The sequence below is a fragment of the Mytilus galloprovincialis genome, chromosome 13 (genome assembly GCF_965363235.1).
Source record: "Mytilus galloprovincialis chromosome 13, xbMytGall1.hap1.1, whole genome shotgun sequence".
Lineage (NCBI taxonomy): Eukaryota > Metazoa > Mollusca > Bivalvia > Mytilida > Mytilidae > Mytilus > Mytilus galloprovincialis.
The window spans coordinates 9184323-9211574 of NC_134850.1; the positions used below are offsets into that span (position 1 = coordinate 9184323).

Consider the following 27252-nt stretch of genomic DNA (forward strand, 5'->3'; position numbering starts at 1 on the left):
GAAAAGCGTTGTAGTTTATTGTGTTTAAATTAAGATTCACTATAAAATCGATATGAACCACCCCAAAACGGAAGAATACCTCAGTCAGTAAGTTTATTTAATGATAAATATTAAATATGCTACGTGTGTGTCAAAGGCTCTTTGAGTAGAAATAATACAGAAGATTTGTTTCGTATTATTCAACTATAATTATCATGTAAAGTTACTATTTTAACGATGGACATTTCTTTCTAAAACTCTTAAATTTGGTTTAAATTCATGAAATAAAAATAAACTATAAAACTTTTGGTGACTTTGAAAAATCATTATGAGAAGATGCACAGTTGGTTGCTAATGATAAACCGTAACCTATAATGTAAAGGGGTCTTTTTTGTATCATGCTTGTATACCTTCTTAAACCTTTAATTTGTTTTTGAAGTTATGAAGAAGATATTAATCCTTTAAAACATTAAGAATTCATTATAAACAAACTCATCATAGATACATGGACTGAAATTGTATATTTACACCAGGCGCGCGTTCGTCTACAAAAGACTCATCAGTGACTCTCAAATCAAAAAATGATAAAAAGGCCAAATATAGAACGAGGTTGAAGAGCATTAAGGACCAGAATGTCCTAAAGGTTTTGCCAAATACACCTAAGGTTATCTATTCCTGATGTAGAAAAGCCTTCGTTTTTCAAAAAATCAAATATATGTCTCCGCTTTTCGTCATAAAAAGTTATTAGAATTATAATTTTTATGTTCTTGTAATTATACAAAACGTCAGTGCATCGAGCTCCAAGAAGAGATAATGACAAAGTGCCGAAATTAAGCCAGTATCGTTGTACGGTGGCGTAGATGATATAAAAAGTCCGATAATCTTTAATATGTTGGTATAGTATATCGCAATGAAGTCTGTAGAAATGAATAGACACCAATTCATTTAAAAAAAAACTTAAATGAATTTGTTATCCTCAACTCTTTTCAACTTCGTATAGGCAATGTAGGAAAGTAGCGCTGACAGAAGAGTTCTTTAAATACATAAACTACAAATACAGCTTTCGTTAGTATAAGCCATATAAATGGTGTATATGTTAGTGGCAATAAGTGAAATTAGGCGTTGAGCTTAAATCCTAGGCAAAAAGCTAACGCCTAGGCAGTAAGTCTATTGCCTAAATGATGTTAAGCATTAGTCTTAAATCCTGAAAAATATATGCAGGCATTTAGCTTAATGCCTAAAATATAAATGCAAGTAAATAAAGGATATTTATTCATTTAAATAAAAATATATTTGTTACATAATGACATTATGAGAACTGGTGCATATTTATCGAAACTGTCCTATTAAGATCGTTCCCATAAGATATTCTTAGGACAGAAATTATAATAAAATTAGGACCAACTTACGACATGTCTCAGCATGCACATCGAAGTTACATGGTATTTGAGGATGGTCTTAACTAGAGTTTTTTAACCGCTGTCCTACGTTTTAGCGTAAAAGAAAATAACAAATGAAAAAAAAATGAAATGTTGTATCAAATTTAACCAACAACTTTAATTAAGAAAAACGATTAATTATTAGAGAATAACTATTAGTTTTGAATTACAGGTAATTAAGTAATTTTGATATTTTAATTGTACATTTAAACTCTTTGAAACAAACATAAGTTAAAAAAAATAACTACGTTTCTTATTAGAATTGAACAAACTAATTGTAAATAGTTCAAATTAAATATATAATCGGTAAAATCATTATATGGTTTGAGGGAGCTGAATTTAAATTGTCACGGTTTCATACTTTAAAGTTCAAAGTCAAATCTCGTGCATCTTTCATATAAATACCGAGTACTTCAACTGTTTTATTTTATTACTGCAATTAACATACATTTGAATACATGTATGAGCAAAAGAAAAAAAATCGAAGTTTACCAATGCAAAGCTACATGGCCCAGTTTCATCCTAAATATAAAAAAAAGAAGATGTAGTATGATTGCCAATGAGATAATTCTCCCTAAGAGACCGAAAATAAAATCACTAATAAAATATGTTAAGGATGTTTGCTCCTCTACTTTTTGAATTTTTACCAGATTTTCGGAATCCTCTGGTTTTATCCATGTATTAACATTAAAATATTTTGCCCACTAACCCCTACTTTTCTTTTCATATTTTATTACGTATTATTTAAAAAGGCATATTTCAAAATCTTATGATATCCTTGTTATTTTTTCATAGTTTTTTAAACAAAAATGGTGCCAATGTTAAGTGAAAGAAAAATCTAGAGAGAATTATTTCCCGCCAAATTTTCAACGGCTTATATCTCGAAAACAAGCACATGGACCCTCCATTTTTTTCTGGTTTTTTAGTTTCTTTACTTGTATATCATCAATTCATAATAGTCTTTTAAAAAGCTTGTTATTTTTTAACAGAGTAGCGAACATCCTTAATTATATTAAAACGCATCAACTAATAGTTTAAATTTATGAAAAATTGATGGAAATTTGTGTTAAAATCATTTCGATATCGCATGTTGTGGATCTGTTAACAAAAAATTTACTGATCTAATACAAAAAAATTGGAAAATGGTGTGAGCAAAAAATTATATCTTAATTTTGTCTACCTTTGACCAGTTCAAACCAGCTCGACTAGTAAAGTGTACAAATTTTCAAATAAATATTATAATTATTTTATAGAATCTTTCCCCTTTTTTATTACACACAATCACTTTTTTAAATGTTTTTAATATTTTGTAATGCCACAGAAACATGAATCTTTATTGAGTTAATTCTGTTTTTTAACTGCTTAAATTACTTTTAAATAAACTTAGTATACTAAATTTGAAAATATGTCAAATGAATGTACATTCATACATGTAATATTAGAAAGATAATTAGGAAACGAATTTATATCAAGAATAAATTAACAAATATGCATAAATTCCTGAGTTAACTTATTGCCTTACATTATGTTCAGCAAAAGGATGAATAATTATCATCAAAGATCAAATAAACTTAATGGCTGAAAATTTCAGGTAATAACTTAATGCCTAGGCGTTAGCTTATTGCTTAGGATTTAAGCTTAATGCCTAATTTCACTTATTGCCGCTAACATAATTAACAGCGCTTGGTGATGTTTCATACCAGGCTTGGAATTTGTTATTTGCACCAGACGTGTGTTTCGTCTACAGTGACGCTCGAATACAAATATTATTATTATAAACTACGAAGTTGAAGAGCAAAGAACATAGTAGATATGTAATAATGAACTGCGACTGGCGATGTTTCATATCCTGACAGGTTTCGGTCCAAAACAGATCCTTTATCAGAGGCAGAATGATGGATTAATGTTTGCACTCTATTTATATAGATACAGTAGCCATGGTAACCGGCGGTTCAATTCCAGATACATATTTATTAGTGATGTCAAAAGATCTGAAATTGAGAACTCGGATACTCGGTCATACTACTCGAGTACTCGAGAATACTCGGATGAATCTTAAACGTCTATTGAAAAGTTTAGATTTCGGGTGGGAAGAAGTGTTTTTCTTTTTACCTTTCATAATTTATTAACGAAAGACAAACGTACTACAAATATAGCTTTATCCTCTGTTTTTTGTGTCCAATAAACAGTGAATTACCGACCGCCGTTTCTACATAAAAAAAAACTATTATAATAGCAATTATTGTTTGTGTGCGTGTTCATGAACAACATTTCAATAAAATAAAAAATATTTGCATATAAAGTCCGACAATATAAATATCATCTGTTCCTGAGAAGTTCGTTTTTTATAATACGACGTGTCCATTAATTTGTCAACAACGATATGGGACTTCAAATTACTTGTGCTTTTTCGTAATGCTCAGTCTTACTTTTTTGTGTTTTGTTATTTTGTACTATCATTTGTCTGATATCTTTTTTTAACCATGACGATGTCACTTTGATTTCTATTTTGAGTTTAAATTTCTCGCTCGTACTTCCGCCTATCTTTCAATTGTAAATGAAACAATTATAGTTAAGTTTCAAATACAGAGTAGTTAAATTAATTCAAATGTACGTATCATACGACTCACGTTTACATATAAGTCTTGATTAACAAATAAAGGTAAGTGTTTACGACTTGTGATGAGTTAATTATGAATCCGTAAAATTGATGATCCGTGTACAAACACCGTTAAAATTGTCTCTAATCAGTTGCGTAGGGTTCAAGGGAGGTCACTTTGATTTTGTTTTTGTTTAGAAATATGATCTGGTCAAAAATTTAAGACGAAAGATTAGGTTGACCTTTTATTTTTTGTTACAAGTAGTTCTCATGAAAACATTCCCTCGGAAGGAAAGGACGTTGCTGGTACTACTATAACAAATAGTATCCTCAGTTTAAAAATATTTAGTATTACGAATGGGATAGTTCAACGAAACTAAAGTGAGTGGAAATATGAAGAGAAATATTTCAAGACGTATAACAGACAATTGAGTATCCGAGTACTAAAACTCAACTGGAGTATCGGCCTTCCGAGTGAATACCCGAGTATTTGAGTAGTCGTTGCCATCCCTTATATTTATCGACTACACCTATATGAGTTCAAAAACCCGTAAAACACGAAATGAAAACAGAACATAAAAAACAGTTCATGAAAAACTTTTAATATTTACAGTACCGTATATAAGCTGAAAAAACGGGAAAAATCGTTATCGTTATCGAGAGAGATATTACCAAAACAAACTAAGACATTTTCACTAAGCAATGTGTTAAGGCCAATATAATAAAAAAAAGATGTGGTATGATTGCCAATTAGACAATCTCTTCAATAAAAAAAAGAAGATGTGGTATGGTTGCCAATGAGACAAATATCCAAAAAAGACCAAAATGACACAGACATTAACAACTATAGGTCACCGTACGGCCTTCAACAATGAGCAAAGCCCATACCGCATAGTCAACTATAATAGGTCCAGATAAGACAATGTAAAACAATTCAAACGAAAAATTTCATTATCTGACCATTTTTGTTTCTTTTTTTTTTGTTTCTTTTAAAATTTGGTATACCGCTTACATGTCTTATGTAAAAAAAAAATGAACGAAAAACAAATATGTAACACATAAACAAACGACAACCACTGAATTACAGGCTCCTGACTTGGGACAGGCACATACATAAATAATGTGGCGGGGTTAAACATTGTTAGCGGGATCCCAACCCTCCCCGAACCTGGGACAGTGGTATAACAGTACAACATAAGAACGAACTATAAAAGTCATTTGAAAAAGGCTTAACTCATCAGATGGACAAAATACAAGTGGACGTGGCCAGGTACTTGTACATCCTGAAAACAAAAAGAGACTAGGAACAGATGTGATCTTTTTTATATTTCTTTTGATCCTTTCATCAGCATATTTGTTAATTTTTTTTTTAATTTCCTATTGAAATATTTATATGAGTGGATCGACATCAAAATGACAAGAAAGAGGTGAAAAACACATATTTTTGAAAAATATATTGCATGCTGATTATTATGAATCTATCATTCCAAACAGGGTATCAACATCGTTATCATATCTGTTAATTGATGATCTAAGTCTGTCACTTTTTGTATTTTATTTGCAGAAATCTTCGATGATTTGTATGTAAGAAAGTGGTGGCCAAACAAAGATAATTTAGCAAAATGTCCGACATATTCAAAGAACGACATGCAAAGTTATGATCCATAGTCCTGAAATTGTTTCCTAAAGTTATGCAAATGATTTTAAAAGATTACATGTTTCCTAAAGTTATGCTAATGATTTTAAAAGATTACATAACTACATAGGGGTTACAAACGCGATTTTCGAAGAACGATTTCCGCTTGGTTGTTACAAAAAAATGAAGTCGTTTGAATGGAAAAGCTTCCAATCATAGGTGATTTCACAATACAAAATACTTCGATTTGAATTCAATATGCTGCATGAACCTAAATGCAAATGGAGAAATGTTCCCCATTACACAAACGTTGAAATCGCCGATGATATACAAGGCTTATTCATACTACAAATTCAATAATTAAGATCAACACTGACAATGCTACATCTGTCTAAGTTTCTTTTTCAACGTTTTATTCTAAAAGCACCTTGTACAACCCATTTCGGTACCATCCACCAAATGAACAGAAATTTTGGTACAGACATGCTTATTCCCAGCAAAATACAGACTTACCAGTTAAACATTGAACTAATTAATATGTAGTATTAATATATCATATAGTCAGTAATATATTTATTTTATTGTAGAAATTTCAAAATTGTAAGATCCGTATATGAAAAACGAATAACACTCTATTACAGTGTGGTGGTAAATAAACACCTTGGGATATTTTAATCTTTAATACCTTCAATTTTAATGTAAATGGCTCGGTAGTTTTTGACTTCTATCTACAAAAAAATCCAGTAATTAATATTTTCATGTATTATGTTGTCTTTTGTAATATTAACGGTGAAACACAAATACTCTATTTGTATTGGTTTGTATTGTGAATGTAATCGCCCCAAAAGTAACGTAAAGTGTGTATACGCTTTTTATATACTAATAAAATGGCCTTGATTGTATCGATTTCATAACTTCCCGAAAAGGAGTAACTTTCGTGTACCAAACCTTCATAATTAATGCCACTTTCCTTTTTTTGTGACAAAGCAAAAGGTAATCTAGGACAATTAGTTTATGTAGCGTGTTAATGATTAATAAACAAAATGCATCGATTATATTTTGTTTGTAGATGGACCCATATGAGAAGACACAATTCATGTGTTACAGCAGAGGTTTTGTATGTAAAAAATGAAGTGTTGACCGGACAAGATAAAAAAGCAAAATGGCAGGAATATTTAAAGAACGACATGCAACGTTAGGATGCATGGTACTGAGATTGTTTCCAAAAATTATGCAAATGATTTTAAAAGATTACGTAACACCAAAGGGATTACAAAAGCGATTTTCGAAGAAAGATTTTCGCTTGGTTTTTACCGAAAATGAAGTGGTTTTAATGGAAAAGCTTCCAAAAATAGATGATTTCACGATTGAAATTAGCTACAAAATACTAAGATTTGAATTCAATATGTTAGACGAACCGAAGTGCAAATGGGGAAATGTTCTCCATGATACAAAAGTAGAAATCGCTGATGATATACAAAGGCTTATCAATGCAACACATTCAATAATTAAGATTAACACTGAAGATGTAACTGTGCAATATTCCGAAAAGATGTTGGAAGAAATTAAATGTATAGTCACAAGAATTGATTCTTATTTGGATCAAGACGATTTGCGGAATTTGTATTCCAGCTTGTGTAGATCTGAAACAGACTCCAGTTCCATCCTTCAGGATCTGACAAGTGTAAAAGCAATTCAGGGTAAGTTTCGGTATTATCAAAGTTAAAGTTTTACTGTAACTAATTAAGTTTATTAAAACTATAACGCCAACAATATTAAGGTTATAGACTGTATCATTAAATATATTTCGTCTCTAAGTAATCAAATGCAGGTCATATTCGAGTTACATAAGGTGCGCAACAACCATTGGTATCTTATTTATTTGATTATACATAGTACGTGATGTAGCTAGTGCTGTGGTCAGTATGCCCATGAATTCATTGAAATATTTAAAGAAAAACATTACAAAAAAAAAAAAAGAATGTCACACAAACTTAATTATTAAACGTATGATTTATTTGTACAAATGTGGTATGTTTCATTTTATTCAAAAATTATGTAAAATTGACAATTTTTAATATGTTTAATTTTGTAATGGCAGAATCTCTATCGGATACTGAGAGTGATAAGAGAGAAAGGTATTCTAGGCTATCGATCCCTATCATCGACATTTTCCCCAAAATTCTACGAGATGTTATACGAAAATGTGAGCCTGTCGCCAAATTTCTGCATCAAAAGTGTGTCCCTGTTCTAACAACATTCTATCCCGAACAACAAAGAATCATTGAAGAGCTACAGTATTCAAATGCATACGATTCGTTAGATGTTACATCAATTTATCATATATTAAGACGGTTGAAATTAATACCACAACCCACAAAAGGCTGGGGCACTCTTCCAGACAAAGTCGATATAAATTTAGGAGATGATGTTGAACGTATTCGATGCTACAGAAATAATCTTGCTCATCGAAGCGACACCAAAATTGAAAAAAATGAGTATAACGAATATTTCAACGAGTTTCGAAGCATTGGTCATAGAATGGATCTATATTTCTCTCAACCGACAAATTATGAACATGAGATAGTTGATTACAGAACATGTGGGATGGATACAGCAATGCAGGCAAAATATGAAAATGCAATGATGGAGATTGAAAATATTAAATGTAAGTCTGCACCTAATATTACTGTGTTAAATTTAAGAATATACTGTACAGGCTTCAATTATAGATATACAAAAGAAGATGTGGTATGATTGCCAATGAGACAACTATCCACAAGAGAACAAAATGACACAGTCATTTACAACTAAATGTGATCGTACGGCCTTCAACAATGAGCAAAGACCATACCGCATAGTCAGCTATAAAAGACCCCGATATGACAATGTAAAACAATTCAAACGAAAAAACTAACGGCCTTATTTATGTAAAAAAATGAACGAAACACAAATATGTCACACATAAACAAACGACAACCACTGAATTACAGGCTCCTGATTGGATAAGGCACATACATAAATACTGTGGCAGGGTTAAACATGTTAGCAGGAACCCTCACTCTAACCTGGGACAGTGGTACAACAGTACAACATAAGAACGAACTATAAAAATCAGTTGAAAAAGGCTTAACTCATCAGATGGACAAAAATACAAGTGGACGTGGTCGGGTACTTGTACATCTTGAAAACAAAAAGACACCAGGAACAGATCTGAGAGTACTCGCAGTATATATATCTGAAAGCTAGTTCAAAGCAACTAACAACTAATAAAAAAATCATGCATCTAAGACTAAACTATCAATCCGTACACATCCAACATCCAATGGATTTAGTAAAATACGTCATAAACAGTCATATAAAAACATGACCTTGTACAATGCCAATCTACGGGTATCGACAGATTGTAGATCCATGAATATGTATATGTGTATTACATACTAGTAATATTTAGTTTGCTTTTGATTTAACAAAATCAATATTTATGCCAATAAAAACAATAGTCAATGATATTATTACAGTGTTGAGTTGTTTGATTATAGACCATATAATATACAGGCTTTAATTATAGAGCATATAACATACATTCTTTAATTATATATCATATACCATACATTCTTTAATTATAAATCATATACCATACATTCTTTAATTATATATCATATACCATACATTCTTTAATTATAAATCATATACCATACATTCTTTAATTATATACCATATACCAAACATTCTTTAATTATAGAGAATATAATATAAGTCTTCAATTATAGAGCATATAACATCTGGCTTTCATTATAGAGAATATAACATACAGTCTTTGATTACAGAGCATATAACAGTATTTTAATTTATAGTATAGAACTAGAGTCTTTTAATTTAGAGCATATAACATACAGTCATTTAATTTAGAGCATATAACATACAGTCGTGAATTTAGAGAATTTATCATATATTTAGTACAAAATACAGCTATTTTGTATATCTAATAAAGGTTGTTTTTCCAGTCTGTATCACCTACCCTGTATCGCATACCCCGTATCGCATAGCTAAACCCGTATCGCATGGTAAAACCCGTATCGCATACCTTTTTTTTTTTTTTTTTTTACATAAAGTTTTTTGTTTTTTTTTTTTTGCTTAAGAAAAAATTTCCTCAAAATAGGTCATTTTTTTTAATGACGTCATTGCTTGGTATGTAACGTCACGAACGTCAAGTTTTCTTATTGTATGTGACGTCACGAACATCAAGTTTGCATTTTTTTGGCACACTAAATGCAACTATAAAAAATACAAAACACTCAAATAAATACAATAATAAACAAAATATTTTTAAAACAGCAGCAGGCAAATGGTAAGGTAACCCAGGTGCTTTGTATAAGCAGTTATTTTAAGGCTTTGAACCAAGACAAAAGCAGAACTGAAGGTAACCCAGTGCTAATCTATCGGGATCAGAAAACAGTTCATATAATATAATACTCTTCTGTTGAAATATATGATAAAGCGTATAATACATGGCAAAATCCGTATCACATGCCGTATCACCCTCGACCAATATCATCCCTCGGGCCTAAAGGCCCTTGGGCTGATATTGATGTCTCGGGATGATACGACATATGATACGGATTTTGCCATGTATTATTCTCTATATATCATACATTCTTTAATAAGACAGAATATAACATACATGCTTTAATTTTTGAGAATATAACATACATTGCTACTTTGGTGGCCTTCGGCTGTTGTCTGCTCTATTGTCGGGTTGTTGTCGCTTTGACACATTCCTCATTTCCTTTCACAATTTTATTCTATAATTACATATCATATAACATACATTCTATAATTGGTATATAACATGTAGGCTTAAATTATTCTATAACTATAGATATATTTAAATTTATTATATTATTATATATCATATAACATACAGGCTTAAATTATAGGAAATCTAACATACATACTTTAATTATAGATTATATAACATACAGGCTTTAAATATAGAGAATATTTAATTTAGATATAAATATACATTCTTCAATTATAGAGTATATAACATACATTCTTTAATTATATATCATATAACATACATTCTTTAATTATATATCATACATGTATAAGATACATTCTAAAATAATATATAATATAACATACAGGCTTTATTTATAGAGTATATACATACAGTCTTTAATTAAGTACATTTGTATCACTCCACCTAAGAATCATGCAAAATGAAGAAAAGGTGATTTACCCTATGTAACCAATATGCTTGATATTTGGTTATGTGACATACTTTGAGTAAAAATTAACATATTTTCAACCATAATTGTTAATGCCTACTATTAATGTCATTTATACCCTAATAAAAATTCAGATGGGCATGTTTTTCTCACTATATAAGTATTGGAAATATGATGGATGCTATAATATATATCTGCTGTGAGCAGGCGAGTTGTAGTAAACCATTTAGCATTTCAGAAAATATGGAATCTCCCAAACAACATATCAAAAAATTATATTTGTAGCCTATGATCAGTAAAAAGTTATTTTCATTTTAAATTAACCGCTTTTTCTTACTATTTCAAGGGAAGACAACTCTTGTTGAACTTCAAAACAAGTAAATAAAAATATTTCATAATGTATTCTGCATTTATTATAAAACTGCAATTAACAGCGTTGAGAAATTGATAATTTAGTAAAGATTCATTGTTTATTGCGTTAAATTGGATAGATAAATCATTTTTACTAATGATGTTTGTTCTGTGCATCGTGTCTTGCAAACAATTTATCACTTCCGGTTTTGCTTCACAACATGTGGAGGAAAATTTACGATGTTGTTTATCATACAATATGCAGCTGTCATCAAAGAAATTCCAGTTGTGTTCTTTACTAATGTTACTCTAAAGACACAACTATAGCTAAGTTTGTGTCACAGAGATGTAAAATATCATTTGAGATTAGCTTTTGGACTGAAAAGTATCGCTCCGTACAAATTACTACAATCAAGAAATAACAACTGAAGAAAGCAGACTTGTTTATAGTGTTATCCCACAGAGAATGGATGTTACATTTCACTCAGAGTTTGTACACCATCCTGTTACAAACTTGGTATAGAGTTTCAATAGGGTAATTAAAAGTTAAAAATGGAAACTTGACATGATGATGAAGACAAAATACAGACAGTCAGAGGCCTTTTTATAGCCAAAGGAGCCTGAAGGAATACAAAATACTTCTCCCAGTTGAAAGTGGTAGGTTTAACAACATGATTATTTTTTTCTTTATTAAATGTGGAATAAAAGTACATTCATAAAATAGGATATTTTTATTTTTTGGAAAGGGGGAGGGGCAATGACTCAATTTAGCATGTACATGTATGTGACCAATAGCTTTCAAGCTTCTGGTCCCACTGAAATGCTAGACATGCAGTCATGACAGTTAGCCTGTTTAGTTGAATTATTTATTTTAATTTTATTAATATTAAAAAAACCTATATATTTGAAATATCCAAATAGGATGATTTGGAATAATTGCCGTTCGCCCTGATTCACGTTCACCCTAGTACCTGTTTGCCCAGTGTCCAGTCGCCCTGATTTTTGTTTTCCAAAATGTTTTCTTGTTTCTTTATTTATTATGACTATTATGTGAACAGAATATGTTGAAATTTTGTTAAAAATTACCCTAATATTTGTACATGTATAGCCGAAACCAATTTATTTTTTTTCCTTTGATTTGTTACGTCATTGATCAATAATTGACCAAAACAAGCCATCAGCTTTTAAATATTTCCATGATACAGTTTTCATAAATTTAAAGAATAAAAAATATCTTTATTCAACTCCAATGCTCTCAATATTATTTTTTTAGTAGGGCGAACAGACTCTACATGTATGGGCGACTGAACCCAGGGTGAACATGTTATCAGGGCGAACGGAACCGATATCAATGAAAGCATTCTTTATTACCATGCTACATGTACATGATGCAATAGGTAGACATGCTGGAGATCAATTGATGGTCACATACTTTCTATGATACTGTCATTACCACTATACATCCTTCAGCCATTAGTTAATCCATACTGTATAGTAAGATCTAAATAACCCAGAGATAACAAATGTAAAGTATTCCAAGCAGAAAACTATTAATCGGTCTGATTAATATCCATTTTTTTATATAAAAAAACAAATGCCGTAATGATACATGTACATGTATTTACATGATATATATACAACATTTAGTTAGTACATGTACATATGTACATAAACAACATGAACAAAGGATAACCACATGCACTGAATTATATGTATTATAGACTTTTAAGGCTGCTTTTAACATGTTTTAAGGATTTATATGTCAATTTATAACGGTACTGGCATGAAAATACGGATTTTTTGTGTTATTAAAATTTGCTGTTACAAAATATTAGAAATTATTATAAATTAAGGAATGTATCTCCCTCATGCAAAGCTCTGATTCCTTTTACGAATTTGGTTATACTTTTTGGACCTTTTGGATTATAGCTCTTCAACTTTTATATATGCTTTGGATTTCAAATATTTTGGCCACGAGCATCACTGAAGAGACATGAATTGTCGAAATGCGCATCTGGTGCAACGAAATTAGTACCGTTGATTTTATTACTACCACTGGGTCGATGCCTCTGCTGGTGGACTATTAGTCCCCGAGGGTATCACCAGCCCAGTAGCCAGTACCTCGGTACTGGCATGAAAATACGGATTTTTTGTGTTATTAAAATTTGCTGTTACAAAATATTAGAAATTATTATAAATTAAGGAATGTATCTCCCTCATGCAAAGCTCTGATTCCTTTTACGAATTTGGTTATACTTTTTGGACCTTTTGGATTATAGCTCTTCAACTTTTATATATGCTTTGGATTTCAAATATTTTGGCCACGAGCATCACTGAAGAGACATGAATTGTCGAAATGCGCATCTGGTGCAACGAAATTGGTACCGTTGATTTTATTACTACCACTGGGTCGATGCCTCTGCTGGTGGACTATTAGTCCCCGAGGGTATCACCAGCCCAGTAGCCAGTACCTCGGTACTGGCATGAAAATACGGATTTTTTGTGTTATTAAAATTTGCTGTTACAAAATATTAGAAATTATTATAAATTAAGGAATGTATCTCCCTCATGCAAAGCTCTGATTCCTTTTACGAATTTGGTTATACTTTTTGGACCTTTTGGATTATAGCTCTTCAACTTTTATATATGCTTTGGATTTCAAATATTTTGGCCACGAGCATCACTGAAGAGACATGAATTGTCGAAATGCGCATGTGGTGCAACGAAATTGGTACCGTTGATTTTATTACTACCACTGGGTCGATGCCTCTGCTGGTGGACTATTAGTCCCCGAGGGTATCACCAGCCCAGTAGCCAGTACCTCGGTACTGGCATGAAAATACGGATTTTTTGTGTTATTAAAATTTGCTGTTACAAAATATTAGAAATTATTATAAATTAAGGAATGTATCTCCCTCATGCAAAGCTCTGATTCCTTTTACGAATTTGGTTATACTTTTTGGACCTTTTGGATTATAGCTCTTCAACTTTTATATATGCTTTGGATTTCAAATATTTTGGCCACGAGCATCACTGAAGAGACATGAATTGTCGAAATGCGCATCTGGTGCAACGAAATTGGTACCGTTGATTTTATTACTACCACTGGGTCGATGCCTCTGCTGGTGGACTATTAGTCCCCGAGGGTATCACCAGCCCAGTAGCCAGTACCTCGGTACTGGCATGAAAATACGGATTTTTTGTGTTATTAAAATTTGCTGTTACAAAATATTAGAAATTATTATAAATTAAGGAATGTATCTCCCTCATGCAAAGCTCTGATTCCTTTTACGAATTTGGTTATACTTTTTGGACCTTTTGGATTATAGCTCTTCAACTTTTATATATGCTTTGGATTTCAAATATTTTGGCCACGAGCATCACTGAAGAGACATGAATTGTCGAAATGCGCATCTGGTGCAACGAAATTGGTACCGTTGATTTTATTACTACCACTGGGTCGATGCCTCTGCTGGTGGACTATTAGTCCCCGAGGGTATCACCAGCCCAGTAGCCAGTACCTCGGTACTGGCATGAAAATACGGATTTTTTGTGTTATTAAAATTTGCTGTTACAAAATATTAGAAATTATTATAAATTAAGGAATGTATCTCCCTCATGCAAAGCTCTGATTCCTTTTACGAATTTGGTTATACTTTTTGGACCTTTTGGATTATAGCTCTTCAACTTTTATATATGCTTTGGATTTCAAATATTTTGGCCACGAGCATCACTGAAGAGACATGAATTGTCGAAATGCGCATCTGGTGCAACGAAATTGGTACCGTTGATTTTATTACTACCACTGGGTCGATGCCTCTGCTGGTGGACTATTAGTCCCCGAGGGTATCACCAGCCCAGTAGCCAGTACCTCGGTACTGGCATGAAAATACGGATTTTTTGTGTTATTAAAATTTGCTGTTACAAAATATTAGAAATTATTATAAATTAAGGAATGTATCTCCCTCATGCAAAGCTCTGATTCCTTTTACGAATTTGGTTATACTTTTTGGACCTTTTGGATTATAGCTCTTCAACTTTTATATATGCTTTGGATTTCAAATATTTTGGCCACGAGCATCACTGAAGAGACATGAATTGTCGAAATGCGCATCTGGTGCAACGAAATTGGTACCGTTGATTTTATTACTACCACTGGGTCGATGCCTCTGCTGGTGGACTATTAGTCCCCGAGGGTATCACCAGCCCAGTAGCCAGTACCTCGGTACTGGCATGAAAATACGGATTTTTTGTGTTATTAAAATTTGCTGTTACAAAATATTAGAAATTATTATAAATTAAGGAATGTATCTCCCTCATGCAAAGCTCTGATTCCTTTTACGAATTTGGTTATACTTTTTGGACCTTTTGGATTATAGCTCTTCAACTTTTATATATGCTTTGGATTTCAAATATTTTGGCCACGAGCATCACTGAAGAGACATGAATTGTCGAAATGCGCATCTGGTGCAACGAAATTGGTACCGTTGATTTTATTACTACCACTGGGTCGATGCCTCTGCTGGTGGACTATTAGTCCCCGAGGGTATCACCAGCCCAGTAGCCAGTACCTCGGTACTGGCATGAAAATACGGATTTTTTGTGTTATTAAAATTTGCTGTTACAAAATATTAGAAATTATTATAAATTAAGGAATGTATCTCCCTCATGCAAAGCTCTGATTCCTTTTACGAATTTGGTTATACTTTTTGGACCTTTTGGATTATAGCTCTTCAACTTTTATATATGCTTTGGATTTCAAATATTTTGGCCACGAGCATCACTGAAGAGACATGAATTGTCGAAATGCGCATCTGGTGCAACGAAATTGGTACCGTTGATTTTATTACTACCACTGGGTCGATGCCTCTGCTGGTGGACTATTAGTCCCCGAGGGTATCACCAGCCCAGTAGCCAGTACCTCGGTACTGGCATGAAAATACGGATTTTTTGTGTTATTAAAATTTGCTGTTACAAAATATTAGAAATTATTATAAATTAAGGAATGTATCTCCCTCATGCAAAGCTCTGATTCCTTTTACGAATTTGGTTATACTTTTTGGACCTTTTGGATTATAGCTCTTCAACTTTTATATATGCTTTGGATTTCAAATATTTTGGCCACGAGCATCACTGAAGAGACATGAATTGTCGAAATGCGCATCTGGTGCAACGAAATTGGTACCGTTGATTTTATTACTACCACTGGGTCGATGCCTCTGCTGGTGGACTATTAGTCCCCGAGGGTATCACCAGCCCAGTAGCCAGTACCTCGGTACTGGCATGAAAATACGGATTTTTTGTGTTATTAAAATTTGCTGTTACAAAATATTAGAAATTATTATAAATTAAGGAATGTATCTCCCTCATGCAAAGCTCTGATTCCTTTTACGAATTTGGTTATACTTTTTGGACCTTTTGGATTATAGCTCTTCAACTTTTATATATGCTTTGGATTTCAAATATTTTGGCCACGAGCATCACTGAAGAGACATGAATTGTCGAAATGCGCATCTGGTGCAACGAAATTGGTACCGTTGATTTTATTACTACCACTGGGTCGATGCCTCTGCTGGTGGACTATTAGTCCCCGAGGGTATCACCAGCCCAGTAGCCAGTACCTCGGTACTGGCATGAAAATACGGATTTTTTGTGTTATTAAAATTTGCTGTTACAAAATATTAGAAATTATTATAAATTAAGGAATGTATCTCCCTCATGCAAAGCTCTGATTCCTTTTACGAATTTGGTTATACTTTTTGGACCTTTTGGATTATAGCTCTTCAACTTTTATATATGCTTTGGATTTCAAATATTTTGGCCACGAGCATCACTGAAGAGACATGAATTGTCGAAATGCGCATCTGGTGCAACGAAATTGGTACCGTTGATTTTATTAAGTGTGTAATTTGTGTGCTTTCTTGTTTTCGTTTATTTGATATTTTTTTTGCCATTTACATGTAGTTGTATATTTGGAATTTATGGATGCAACTCCACAAAGACAATGAAATACCAGGACTTGGATTAATATTGCATGAAACTTTCAGAAATCTTAAATATCTTGATTACTTTGTCATGATGCCTTTGCATTGTAAAACTATTTTTCTTAATATGTCAGAGTGAGTAACTGAAATTATACATACTGTTTTTACTGTATTTTTGTTTGTAATATATCACAGTGGACATCGCTGACTCTATATTACTCTTTATAATTACTGTTGCCAGACTCACTTTTAGGAATCTTGGAATTGCATTTCACTTTTTTTTCTATTCCTAATATAAAAAAGAAGATGTGGTATGATTGCCAATAAGATAACTGTCCACAAGAGACAAAAATGACACAAACATTAACAAATATAGGTCACCGTATGGCCTTCAACATTGAGCAAAGCCCATACCGCATAGTCCGCTATAAAAGGCCCCGATAAGACAATGTAAAACAATTCAAACGAGAAAACTAACGGCCTTATTTATATAAAAAAAAATGAACCAAAAACAAATATGTAACACATAAACAAACGACAACCACTGAATTACAGGCTCCTGACTTGTGACAGGCACACCCATAAATAATGTGGCGGGTTAAATATGTTAGTGGGATCCAAACCCTCCCCTAACCTGGGACAGTGGTAAAACAGTACAACATAAGAACATAAGCAAATATATATACAAAAATATGTTTTGAGAAAAGGTATGAAGGTTAAAATTGAGAATGGAAATGGGGAATGTGTTGACCATAGACACATAATAGAACAGACAGAAGGTCACCAGTAGGTCTTCAATGCAGTGAGAAATTCCCGCATCAAGAGATGTCTTTCAACTAGTCCCTAAACAAATATATATACTAGTTCAGTGATAATGAAAGCCATACTGAACTCCATATTCTATATTTATTATTTTTTTTGTTTAGCTTAATTTAAAAATCATATGAATATTTATTATTAATCTGCTTTTAAGGTACCTTCTACCAGTCATCCAGTGTCATTTAAAGTTACTAGAGCAGAAATTTAAACCATGAAGAAAGTGATACATTGTATACATGGTAATTAACCAATAGAAAATATTTGTTTAAAGATATTCTTATATTAGACAAATAAGTTGTTAAAACAAACATACAAATAGAGAACTGTTGGTAGATTGTGCCACTTTTGTTCTCTTGTTCTTATCTTTAAAGCCTTTTTTCAAATGAACTAGTACTGATCCTTTTGATTTCTATACGCCTGCGGATTGTCAATAAATGAAAACTAAAAAAATAAGCAGAACTTAAAATACTACCGGTAATAAGAATAAGAATATTAAAGAATACTTTATTAATCCAATTATGGACCCTTGCAGGTTTTAAATTTCATACAATGATTACAATGATTTGTGTTATAACAATGAAATACATCACAATAGGTAATACATATATTACAACAACACTTGAAAGAGTCAATTTTTTTGTTGAAAACTTGGATCAGATAAATATAGATTTTTTTTTTACTATTTATCAAATCTATTCATAACTGCTGACTGTCTACTTCCACTTTTTCCTCTCCCAAAGCAATTAAACTAAATGTAACGGTTTCAAGTTTTGATGTCACATGCTTGTTGAGTAAACAGGCGTTTATACAATGTAAATACGACATTTGATTTCTATGATTTTTATTCTTACAATTATTTTAAACATGATCATACATGTACCATTATTAATTTGCATGTATTATAATATTTTCATTTCTGTTTTGTAGATTTTCTAGAGGAACTACATATTGAGTTACATAACAGACAGAGATCTATCACAGTCAAATATAATGTCTGGGAATTGGTTATCAACGTTACCAGGATTATAAAGCAGCATTTTATAAGATATCACTACGACAGTGGACATACTACCCTTTTGGATGAATTAAAGCCTGAAGAAGTTTTGATCTGACATTAAGGACTGGGCCATACAATTTTTACCCTAATGCTTCAGGTGGTTTGTTAAGAAGGGACTGAACTAACTTGTGTGTGTCTGCATCTTTAAAGGAAAAGACTTGATTGACTATTTGTAAAAACAAAAATTTTATAGAATTATAAAGAAAATAATGCTAACTGATTTTTGTATTGCCTGTGAAAATAGAGCTCTATATATGGGAGACTTACAGATTTACTGATTAATATCTGGCTGCAGCAGTGTAAACTATTTGTATTAAGCTTTATAGTTTAGAGAGGAGAAGACATGAAGGCTTCAAATCTTTTATGCAGATACCTTATGCTAAGAAGTTTCCTTCTGTCAGGTGTCCCCTTTCCTTGACAACATTTTAATGTTTAAACAAACCATAAAAAATATACCTACAAGGTAGTTTTATCTGCTCTTGACCTCATTTTCATGATTCATTGGTCAATGTTAAGTTTTGTGCTTTGGTATGTTTTTCAATTATCATGAGCAAAACAAGATAAAACTACTTTAGTATACTGAAGTGAACAATTGTAAGGTGTACATGTCTGTCTGACCTTGACCGCAATTGCTCATTGTCATGTATCTTTAAAAAAAGTTTAGTTGATGAGAGACATGTGTATTCTGATCCTATGGAGCAACCAATTTGTTGTCCTTTTTTGAAACGGTGTTGAGCTTTATTTTGAACCATTACTACTATATTGATAGGGTTCATACCCCCCTTTTCTTGTCAACATTTCAAATTGAATTCTCTAGAAAAAATTAAGGAATAAGTTCATTTTTTAATGATTTAAAGGCTATTTCTTGAACTACAAACATATCTGAAAAGCTTTCATTGATGAAATATAGAGCTTAACTGTCAGGAGGGGGGGGACAAATATCTTCCAAGGGTTGTTTGAAAGATTTAAGTATAGCATCAATATTTAATTTTTTTGCTCCTTACAATGATTTTGTACAAAAGTTTGAATAAATATTGTTTAAGTGATTTAAAACGAAGATTTTGTAAATGTAGGCATTTGTCTCAATGACGACCAAATTTCCTTTATTTCATTATTTTGATTAATTTGATGTTACAATGTTTTACATGGAGAAAAATAAAAAAAAAAAAGAAGGCTTGATTAAAATTTTATCATTTTTTAAAATGAAGCACTCCTGTTGATTTGCTTTTAATACTTTTTTTTCAAAATAAGCTTATATTTTTTAAATCATTTTTGATGCATAAAGTTTTAATTTTCATATATTTTTTTCTTTTTTTATTTGATTTTTAAATTTGTTTATATGTACTTGTTTCATTGTTTTTTTATGCATTGTAAAGCGCTTAGAGTAAATGTGTATTTAGATAAGCGCTATATAAGCACTGTAAATGATAATAATAATCATTATAAAGCATTCATTTATCAAAAATGTGTAATTCTCAAAATTGGTGTGTTCTGTTTCCATGGAAACTGGTAGTTTGATTTGAGGATAATGATAAATAAGTAACTGTTTTCTTTACTTTTTTCAATATTTAGGTGTTATACAAGCTAAAGAGACACAATCAAATGAATTGTATACAAATATATCATGCTTAGAAGGGGTATTTGCCAAAAATACCGGTTGAGAGGTTCAAATTTCCAGAGCCGTTAGGCGAGGGAAATTTGATTACCTCGAAACCGGTATTTTTGGCAAATACCCCTTGTAAGCATGATATAATTGTTTAATTCCACCGAATGTTCCACCTCAGAAAGTTTATTATAATCAGGTATCATATGAAATTTCAACTTGAATTTTTGTATACACTGCAACTGTGTTATTTGCGCAGTCAAATTGCAATGACCGTATAATCATTTCTTATTATTTTTTAATGTACAGTCACTGACTGTATATATATCTCCCTTTTATGATAATAAGCTGGTTTTCGGCTGACTACTACACTTTGTTTATCAGTTTCAGTGAAGCGTAATACAAGTGGATTCCAGTTGTATGTGACCGGTTGACAATTCGTTTCCGTTTAGTTTTATTTATGACGTCATTCCCGGTATTTTTACGTCATTCTGTCCAAATTCAATAATGATGCTTTCTATATTTCATCTGGAACCATATATTTAGAATGACCATGAATTTTTCATATTAGAATAGAAATAAGTCATTGAGTTATTTTTAGAACATGGTATTCCCCATCTGCCATGGTATTTGCTAGGGTATTTCCCATCTGCCATGGTATTTGCTAGCAAATACCCCGGTATATGGAATTCCCTAATGGCAAATACCCCGGTAGAGAAAAGAAAATCTCAATATATAGAAATTGGTGAAAAATACCATGGTTCTCATCCAATCAAAATACAGCATTATTACATAAGGTGGAATTATGCTATAAACACATGAAAATAATTCAGCTTATTGTTAGAAAAAAATGCAAAAAAACCTTTTTTTTCTGAAAAATCTAAAGGAGGCTACAAACGATTATTTTTGATATTTTATAGACAAAGGTCCAATGAACAAATGCAAACAAACAGGTTATCCATAGGACCCTGCTCTTGGAATAAAATAGAATTTGAAAAACGTAATTTTGACTCCTTTTAAGAAAATGAAAAACTGCAACAATTGGTTGCCATGGAAACAAGAGTTGCCATAGTTGCAACTTCTGTTTATCAACTTTAATTTTTAAAACAAATGAGGAACTATGATAAAATATATTTGTTTTATCGAAATTAATTAGCAGTTTATAAAAAAATCTGTGATGAAAAACAGAAATTTTTAAGGTTTTAGGACTGAAACTAAAGGGTTGTTGTGGTGCCATCGTAACCATAGCAACCAAATGTACAACACATGTGTAATTCTTATTTTTTCAGTTTCTTATCAAAATAGAACATATGAAGCCCAAAAAAGTCAATTTGACAACTATCACTGTATCACCCTCTGCCTGATTCTTAGGTGGAGCATAAAAAGAGTATACAACATACAGGCTTTAATTATAGAGAATATAACATACATGCTTTCATTATAAAGTATACGACACACATTCTTTAATGATCTATCATATTACATACATTCTTTAATGATCTATCATATAACATACAGGCTTTAATTATAGAGCATATAACATACAGACTTTAATTATAGAGCATAAAACATACAGGTTTTATTATATATCATTTAACATACGTTCTTTAATTATACATGTCAGAGGAAAAATGGGACACCAATATATCGTCGACTTAAGCGAGGAATAAGTCACCATAAAGCACAAAGCCTAGTCATGCCAATACGTGTGGGCCATTCCTGCATTAACTGAGTCGTCCAATTTTAATATACTTTATTATATAAATTTGCAAGTATACAAATTGTAAAATAAGTTTACAATTGTGTTCCAATAAATATGAACAATATATTTGACTGAAATATTTGCATGCATCGGAGCTCTATTCTGACATTAATTTACATACAAAAATGCGGCTTTGAAGCTAAACTGAATTTTATATATTTGAAATACTAAAGCAACTTTACTTTAATTGAAACATTTTAAACATGGCTAACAAAATAAAGTTATAAGTACCTGTAGCGGTGACTTTAGTCTTCCGTCCTCCTGAGTGTAATATTGACCAGTGACTAACTCGAATAGTGAAGTTATATTAGTATATATATGGTTAATATTGCCGCGCTTTGAGTTCATGCCATCTGAATATAAATATATATCATTTAAATAATAATAAAGAATCGCTTTAACTTTCTGTTGTACTAACTTAAATATTCAGTATATAAAGCAAAACATATCGTACAAAGCTATAGTTTATTTCAAAATACGCAGCGCAAAACTATGCGTCGATAATCGTCAAGTAACATGAATATGAAAAATTAATATGATATGAATGGGAAACATATAACACTGAAAACACAAATAATATAAAATGCTTAATAATGAAACAAAATGGATAAATATATCCGGTGACATACAGTATATAACATACGGCTTTAATTCTAGACAATATAACATACATTCTTTGATTATGTAGTATATAACATATAGGCTTTAATTATATAGCATATATCATGTATAAAGCATAAATTCTTTAATTATATATCATATAACATACACTTTTTAATTATAGAGCATACAATATACAGGCTTTAATTATAGAGCCAATAATATTCAATATTTAATTATAGAGCATATAACATAAGGCTTTAATAATGTAATAATAGAGAATGTAACATACAGGCTTTAATTATAGAGTAGATACCATATGGTGTTTTTTTCATTGTCCATTTACATCGTTATTATCTACATCAATTTTATTTCGATGGTTTATGACTGTGTCATATCTTTCCATCTACAGTTAGATTTGAGAAGAGGCCAATAAAGTTTTATTGGGGAGACGACTTTGACACATGGTTGACGAATCTTCGTTCTTTGCTCAAAGACGAAAAACTAGAAGGTAATTTGCATTTTATACAATGAATATTTAGGCAATTTAAACAATTTATAGAAAAATCAAAACTAGTGTAATAAATACCCTATAAAATAAATTTGTTTATACATGTTATACAAGTAGTGATGCAGATGTTTAAACACATAGTTTAACAAAAAGAGCAGTCACATACTGTAAAGGCAGATGTTTTCGTTGGGGATTCAATTTCGTTTACTTCGGGGATAAAAATTATCCACGAAAAGAAAACCCCAACGAAAATATACTGTCGATTTACCCAATCTGACTTCAAAATACGTAATATTTATATCAGACAACATAGTCCAAACGTGTAATTTCTTTACGAACTTTGTCAAAGTATGGTATCAATATTGATTTCGCATATTGTATCATTGTAAGTCGTGTTGTACAGGATTAATCAGAATGTGTTACATTCTAGTTTTTTAGAAATGTGTATGAAGGATGACTTGTCTCAGTTGTAACCTTGTTAATTAACTGATATGGAAGTAATGAACCTGTCGGGGACATTCCAGTTACACCCGTTATTTCCATTTTGTCATCTAACGCAATGATACTACAATCATTTGATCCCTTTTCGTCTTAAGTTCACCCACTTGTAGGAACCATTTTAAGACTTTTTTTTCAGATATTCCGCTTTCAAGATTTCAAAACTTCCAGTAAATTTCTTTGCCGTTTTCGTCCCCTTTCATTTGCAGGATTCATTCTCTTCATTAGTAGTTTTGCGTAATCTCGACTTTTATCTAAATGTCCTCCGTTTCAACAAGCAGAGCTCGATTTTCAGCTCCAACTATACCACGTGCGGCAGCAACAACCTTTTTCGTATTTACAACCAGCACGTAATTTTTACAAACATTATTACTCTGTCATCAAGTTGACATGTATCTCCTAATATCATCTTTGGTAGGCAATTCTTTAATTTGAGATACAATTTTCTGTTCAAAGTGTATCTAAATCTTCTTACATATTTCGTATATTCTGTCTTTGATTCATATTCTCCTCGTTTCCTTTACCCCGGTCTAGAAGGTGAAGCTTTTTGGGAATCAATTAAACTTTCAATCGTGATTGCTATCGCATCATCATCGGAAGTTGCACGACCCGATGAAAGTAATCCGGGAGAGGATTGTTCACGTATTTTAGAACTTTTAATCCACTTTAAGAGAGACTTCGTGTAACAGTTAATCATAATGCATAAAAAATGTAAGTTCACAAAACTTAATTACTGCTCACTGTCACATGCACTATTGATTTGTCTAAACGGTGAAAGTTAAGATTAGTTTTATTGAGTATTTTCAATTATAAAGTGACATTTACATAGAAGTTTCTCAATTTAAAAACGACGAAAATGAATCCCCAACAACTTACTTTTTAAGAAAAAAAAACATGATATTTTAACCCAACAAAAATCAATATTTATACAGTATAAAGGAACCAAGGAAAGTAATGAGGACTCATGTTTCCTAGTTAAATTTACTTATGTTTCGAGTAATACGCATTGTAATTATCCTCTTCGTGCAAGAAGATGAATTAAAACATTGCAATTTCTTAAGATTGAACAGTTATTATTTATCAATTTGATATACATAACAAATATCCTGTTCTAAGTCAGGAATATGTAATCCATTCGTTTGATGTGTTTGAGCTTTTGATTTTGCCATCTGATTAGGGACTTTCCGTTTTCATTTTTTCTCGGAGTTCAGTATTTTTGTGATTTTACGTTTTACATGTTTTATATATAGAGAGTTATATTGTGTTTCATCCCACCTAAAAAGAAATAGGGAAATGGTGAATCTAAACAATTCAAAAATAGTGTACTGCCTTATATTCAACGAAGGTGCTTTTATTTCTAGTTTATTCTGTTTGTTTCCAATGTTTGCAAATATACAGAGTCATTAACCTGCCAACACAGTTATGGTACACTTTATACAGCATCATAAGATTTATTTTGTATTTGTGTAGGAAGACAAAACGTTCGTGTACAGATCATCTTTCAGACGGAGAATGATGTCGACAGCAATATTGGAGTACTAAATTCACTTACAGAAGAAATTAACGAGGGCTTAAGCGGTATTGAATTCATTGTTGCCACGAAAGGGAGTTTAGTTCTGAATGTATTTATACTGGTGGAAATGTTAGAAACAGATGAAAAATTACTAACTACCCTGGCTGTATTTCTGGAAAAGATTTTGGCACGCATTACAACCGTCACTTCTGAGACCATCGATATAGTTGTGTTACCTATAGAAGGTTTGTTAGTTATATTGAATTAATGTCTGAGCCATGATTTAAAAGAAATGGACATTGTGTATAATAGAAATCATTAGGACGAGAACATATATGCATTTTAAACATTGGGTATGTTTGCAAGAAACATCCACCGGAATTAAATGCTGAAGTATAATACATAAAAAAAAATAGAAAAAATCAACTAATGTTTTTCAAGTTTTGTAATCAAATCATTAGTTAATAATCTTGAAAAGTCATATGTATATACAATATTTAAGCAACAGTAGTTATCCCATGTTCAAATCGCATTCAATTAAGAAGAGAAAAATATAGGTTACAAACAAAAACTTAGGGCACTCCAATGGAACGGAACCGTTTGTACCGATATGTCAAGCGTCTTCCTCTTTGCATGTATCACCTGCCATGCGAATCGATATTCAGTTAAAATATCACAATCGGGGGAAAAAGACACAATCGGTAAATTTAAACACTCTGCAACCTGCAATATATGACGGTAGAACTTGGTGCAAGTGAACTGAGTTTTAAAATAAAAAAAAATATACAATAGACTGCATAAGTCAAATTAATGTTATCTTTATCTTTACAGATACCACACAATGGAATAAACCAAAATCCATAGGGGGACAGGTTTGTCTAGAATTTGGCATAGAAGCCCAGTTGCTTGAAACTGATGGTAAAATGGAAGCGCAGTTAATAAAAATAGCTGACGCCATCCTAAAGCATTCAAACGGAAGCGTAACAAATCAGAATATTACTGCAATACTCCTGCCTATTGATCTTGGTAACTAGTTTATCAGTATATTTTTATTATTTGTAAGTACATAATGTACTGTTTATATGTATACAATCGGACCAGTAATTTTCTTCCATATTGTTATTTTTTTTAGAACATTTTACTATACAAATTAGATTTTAAATAAAACGACCTATCCAAAGACATCATATATACAAAGTCTCTCCAAAATATGACTGGGGAAAGAAATATAGTCACGAGAGGTAATTTTAGATACCGGCAGTACATCCCTTATCAAAGTGGGGTGTCCGTTCGGTGGTTTTGGATGAACAAATATGCAGCCGTGTCTGGTCTGAATGGTTAAATTCGATGCTGTCGTGGTGTAGAGAGAATGCAATGCTCTTGTTCAGATTAGAACTGTCGCAACAACTCTTAGAGGGGTCATAAGTGCCCTGATGAAAGGATAATTTATGTTCTTATCGATTTTATCCTCATTTATCAATGTCGGTCTAAATTGCACCATCCTCTAGCAAGAACGGCCAATTTTACTAGACCTACCTTTTGTTTTTATTGTTAATTTGTTCAACAATCAATCATACCCTAAAAATGGGTGTTATTAAAACAAATTAGAATATATAGCTATATACAAATTAGATTATGAATAAAACGACCTATCCCAAGACATCATA

The 27252-nt window shown here is 31.7% G+C and overlaps 1 protein-coding gene and 1 long non-coding RNA gene across 2 annotated transcripts; both read left to right on the forward strand.

Annotated features, from left to right (window-relative positions):
• On the forward strand, positions 1–26637 carry LOC143057052 (uncharacterized). The gene is made up of 6 exons (XM_076230281.1): positions 1–87; positions 6723–7353; positions 7755–8321; positions 23476–23574; positions 25543–25830; positions 26417–26637. Exons 2-6 carry the CDS (start codon positions 6816–6818, stop codon positions 26617–26619), a joined length of 1695 nt encoding a protein of 564 aa, XP_076086396.1. The 5' UTR covers positions 1–87; positions 6723–6815; the 3' UTR covers positions 26620–26637.
• Positions 11383–19314, forward strand: LOC143056469 (uncharacterized). The gene is made up of 3 exons (XR_012972362.1): positions 11383–11895; positions 18196–18280; positions 18969–19314. It is a non-coding gene; the product is annotated as an uncharacterized LOC143056469 (long non-coding RNA).
• Positions 26638–27252: the final 615 nt, after the last annotated feature.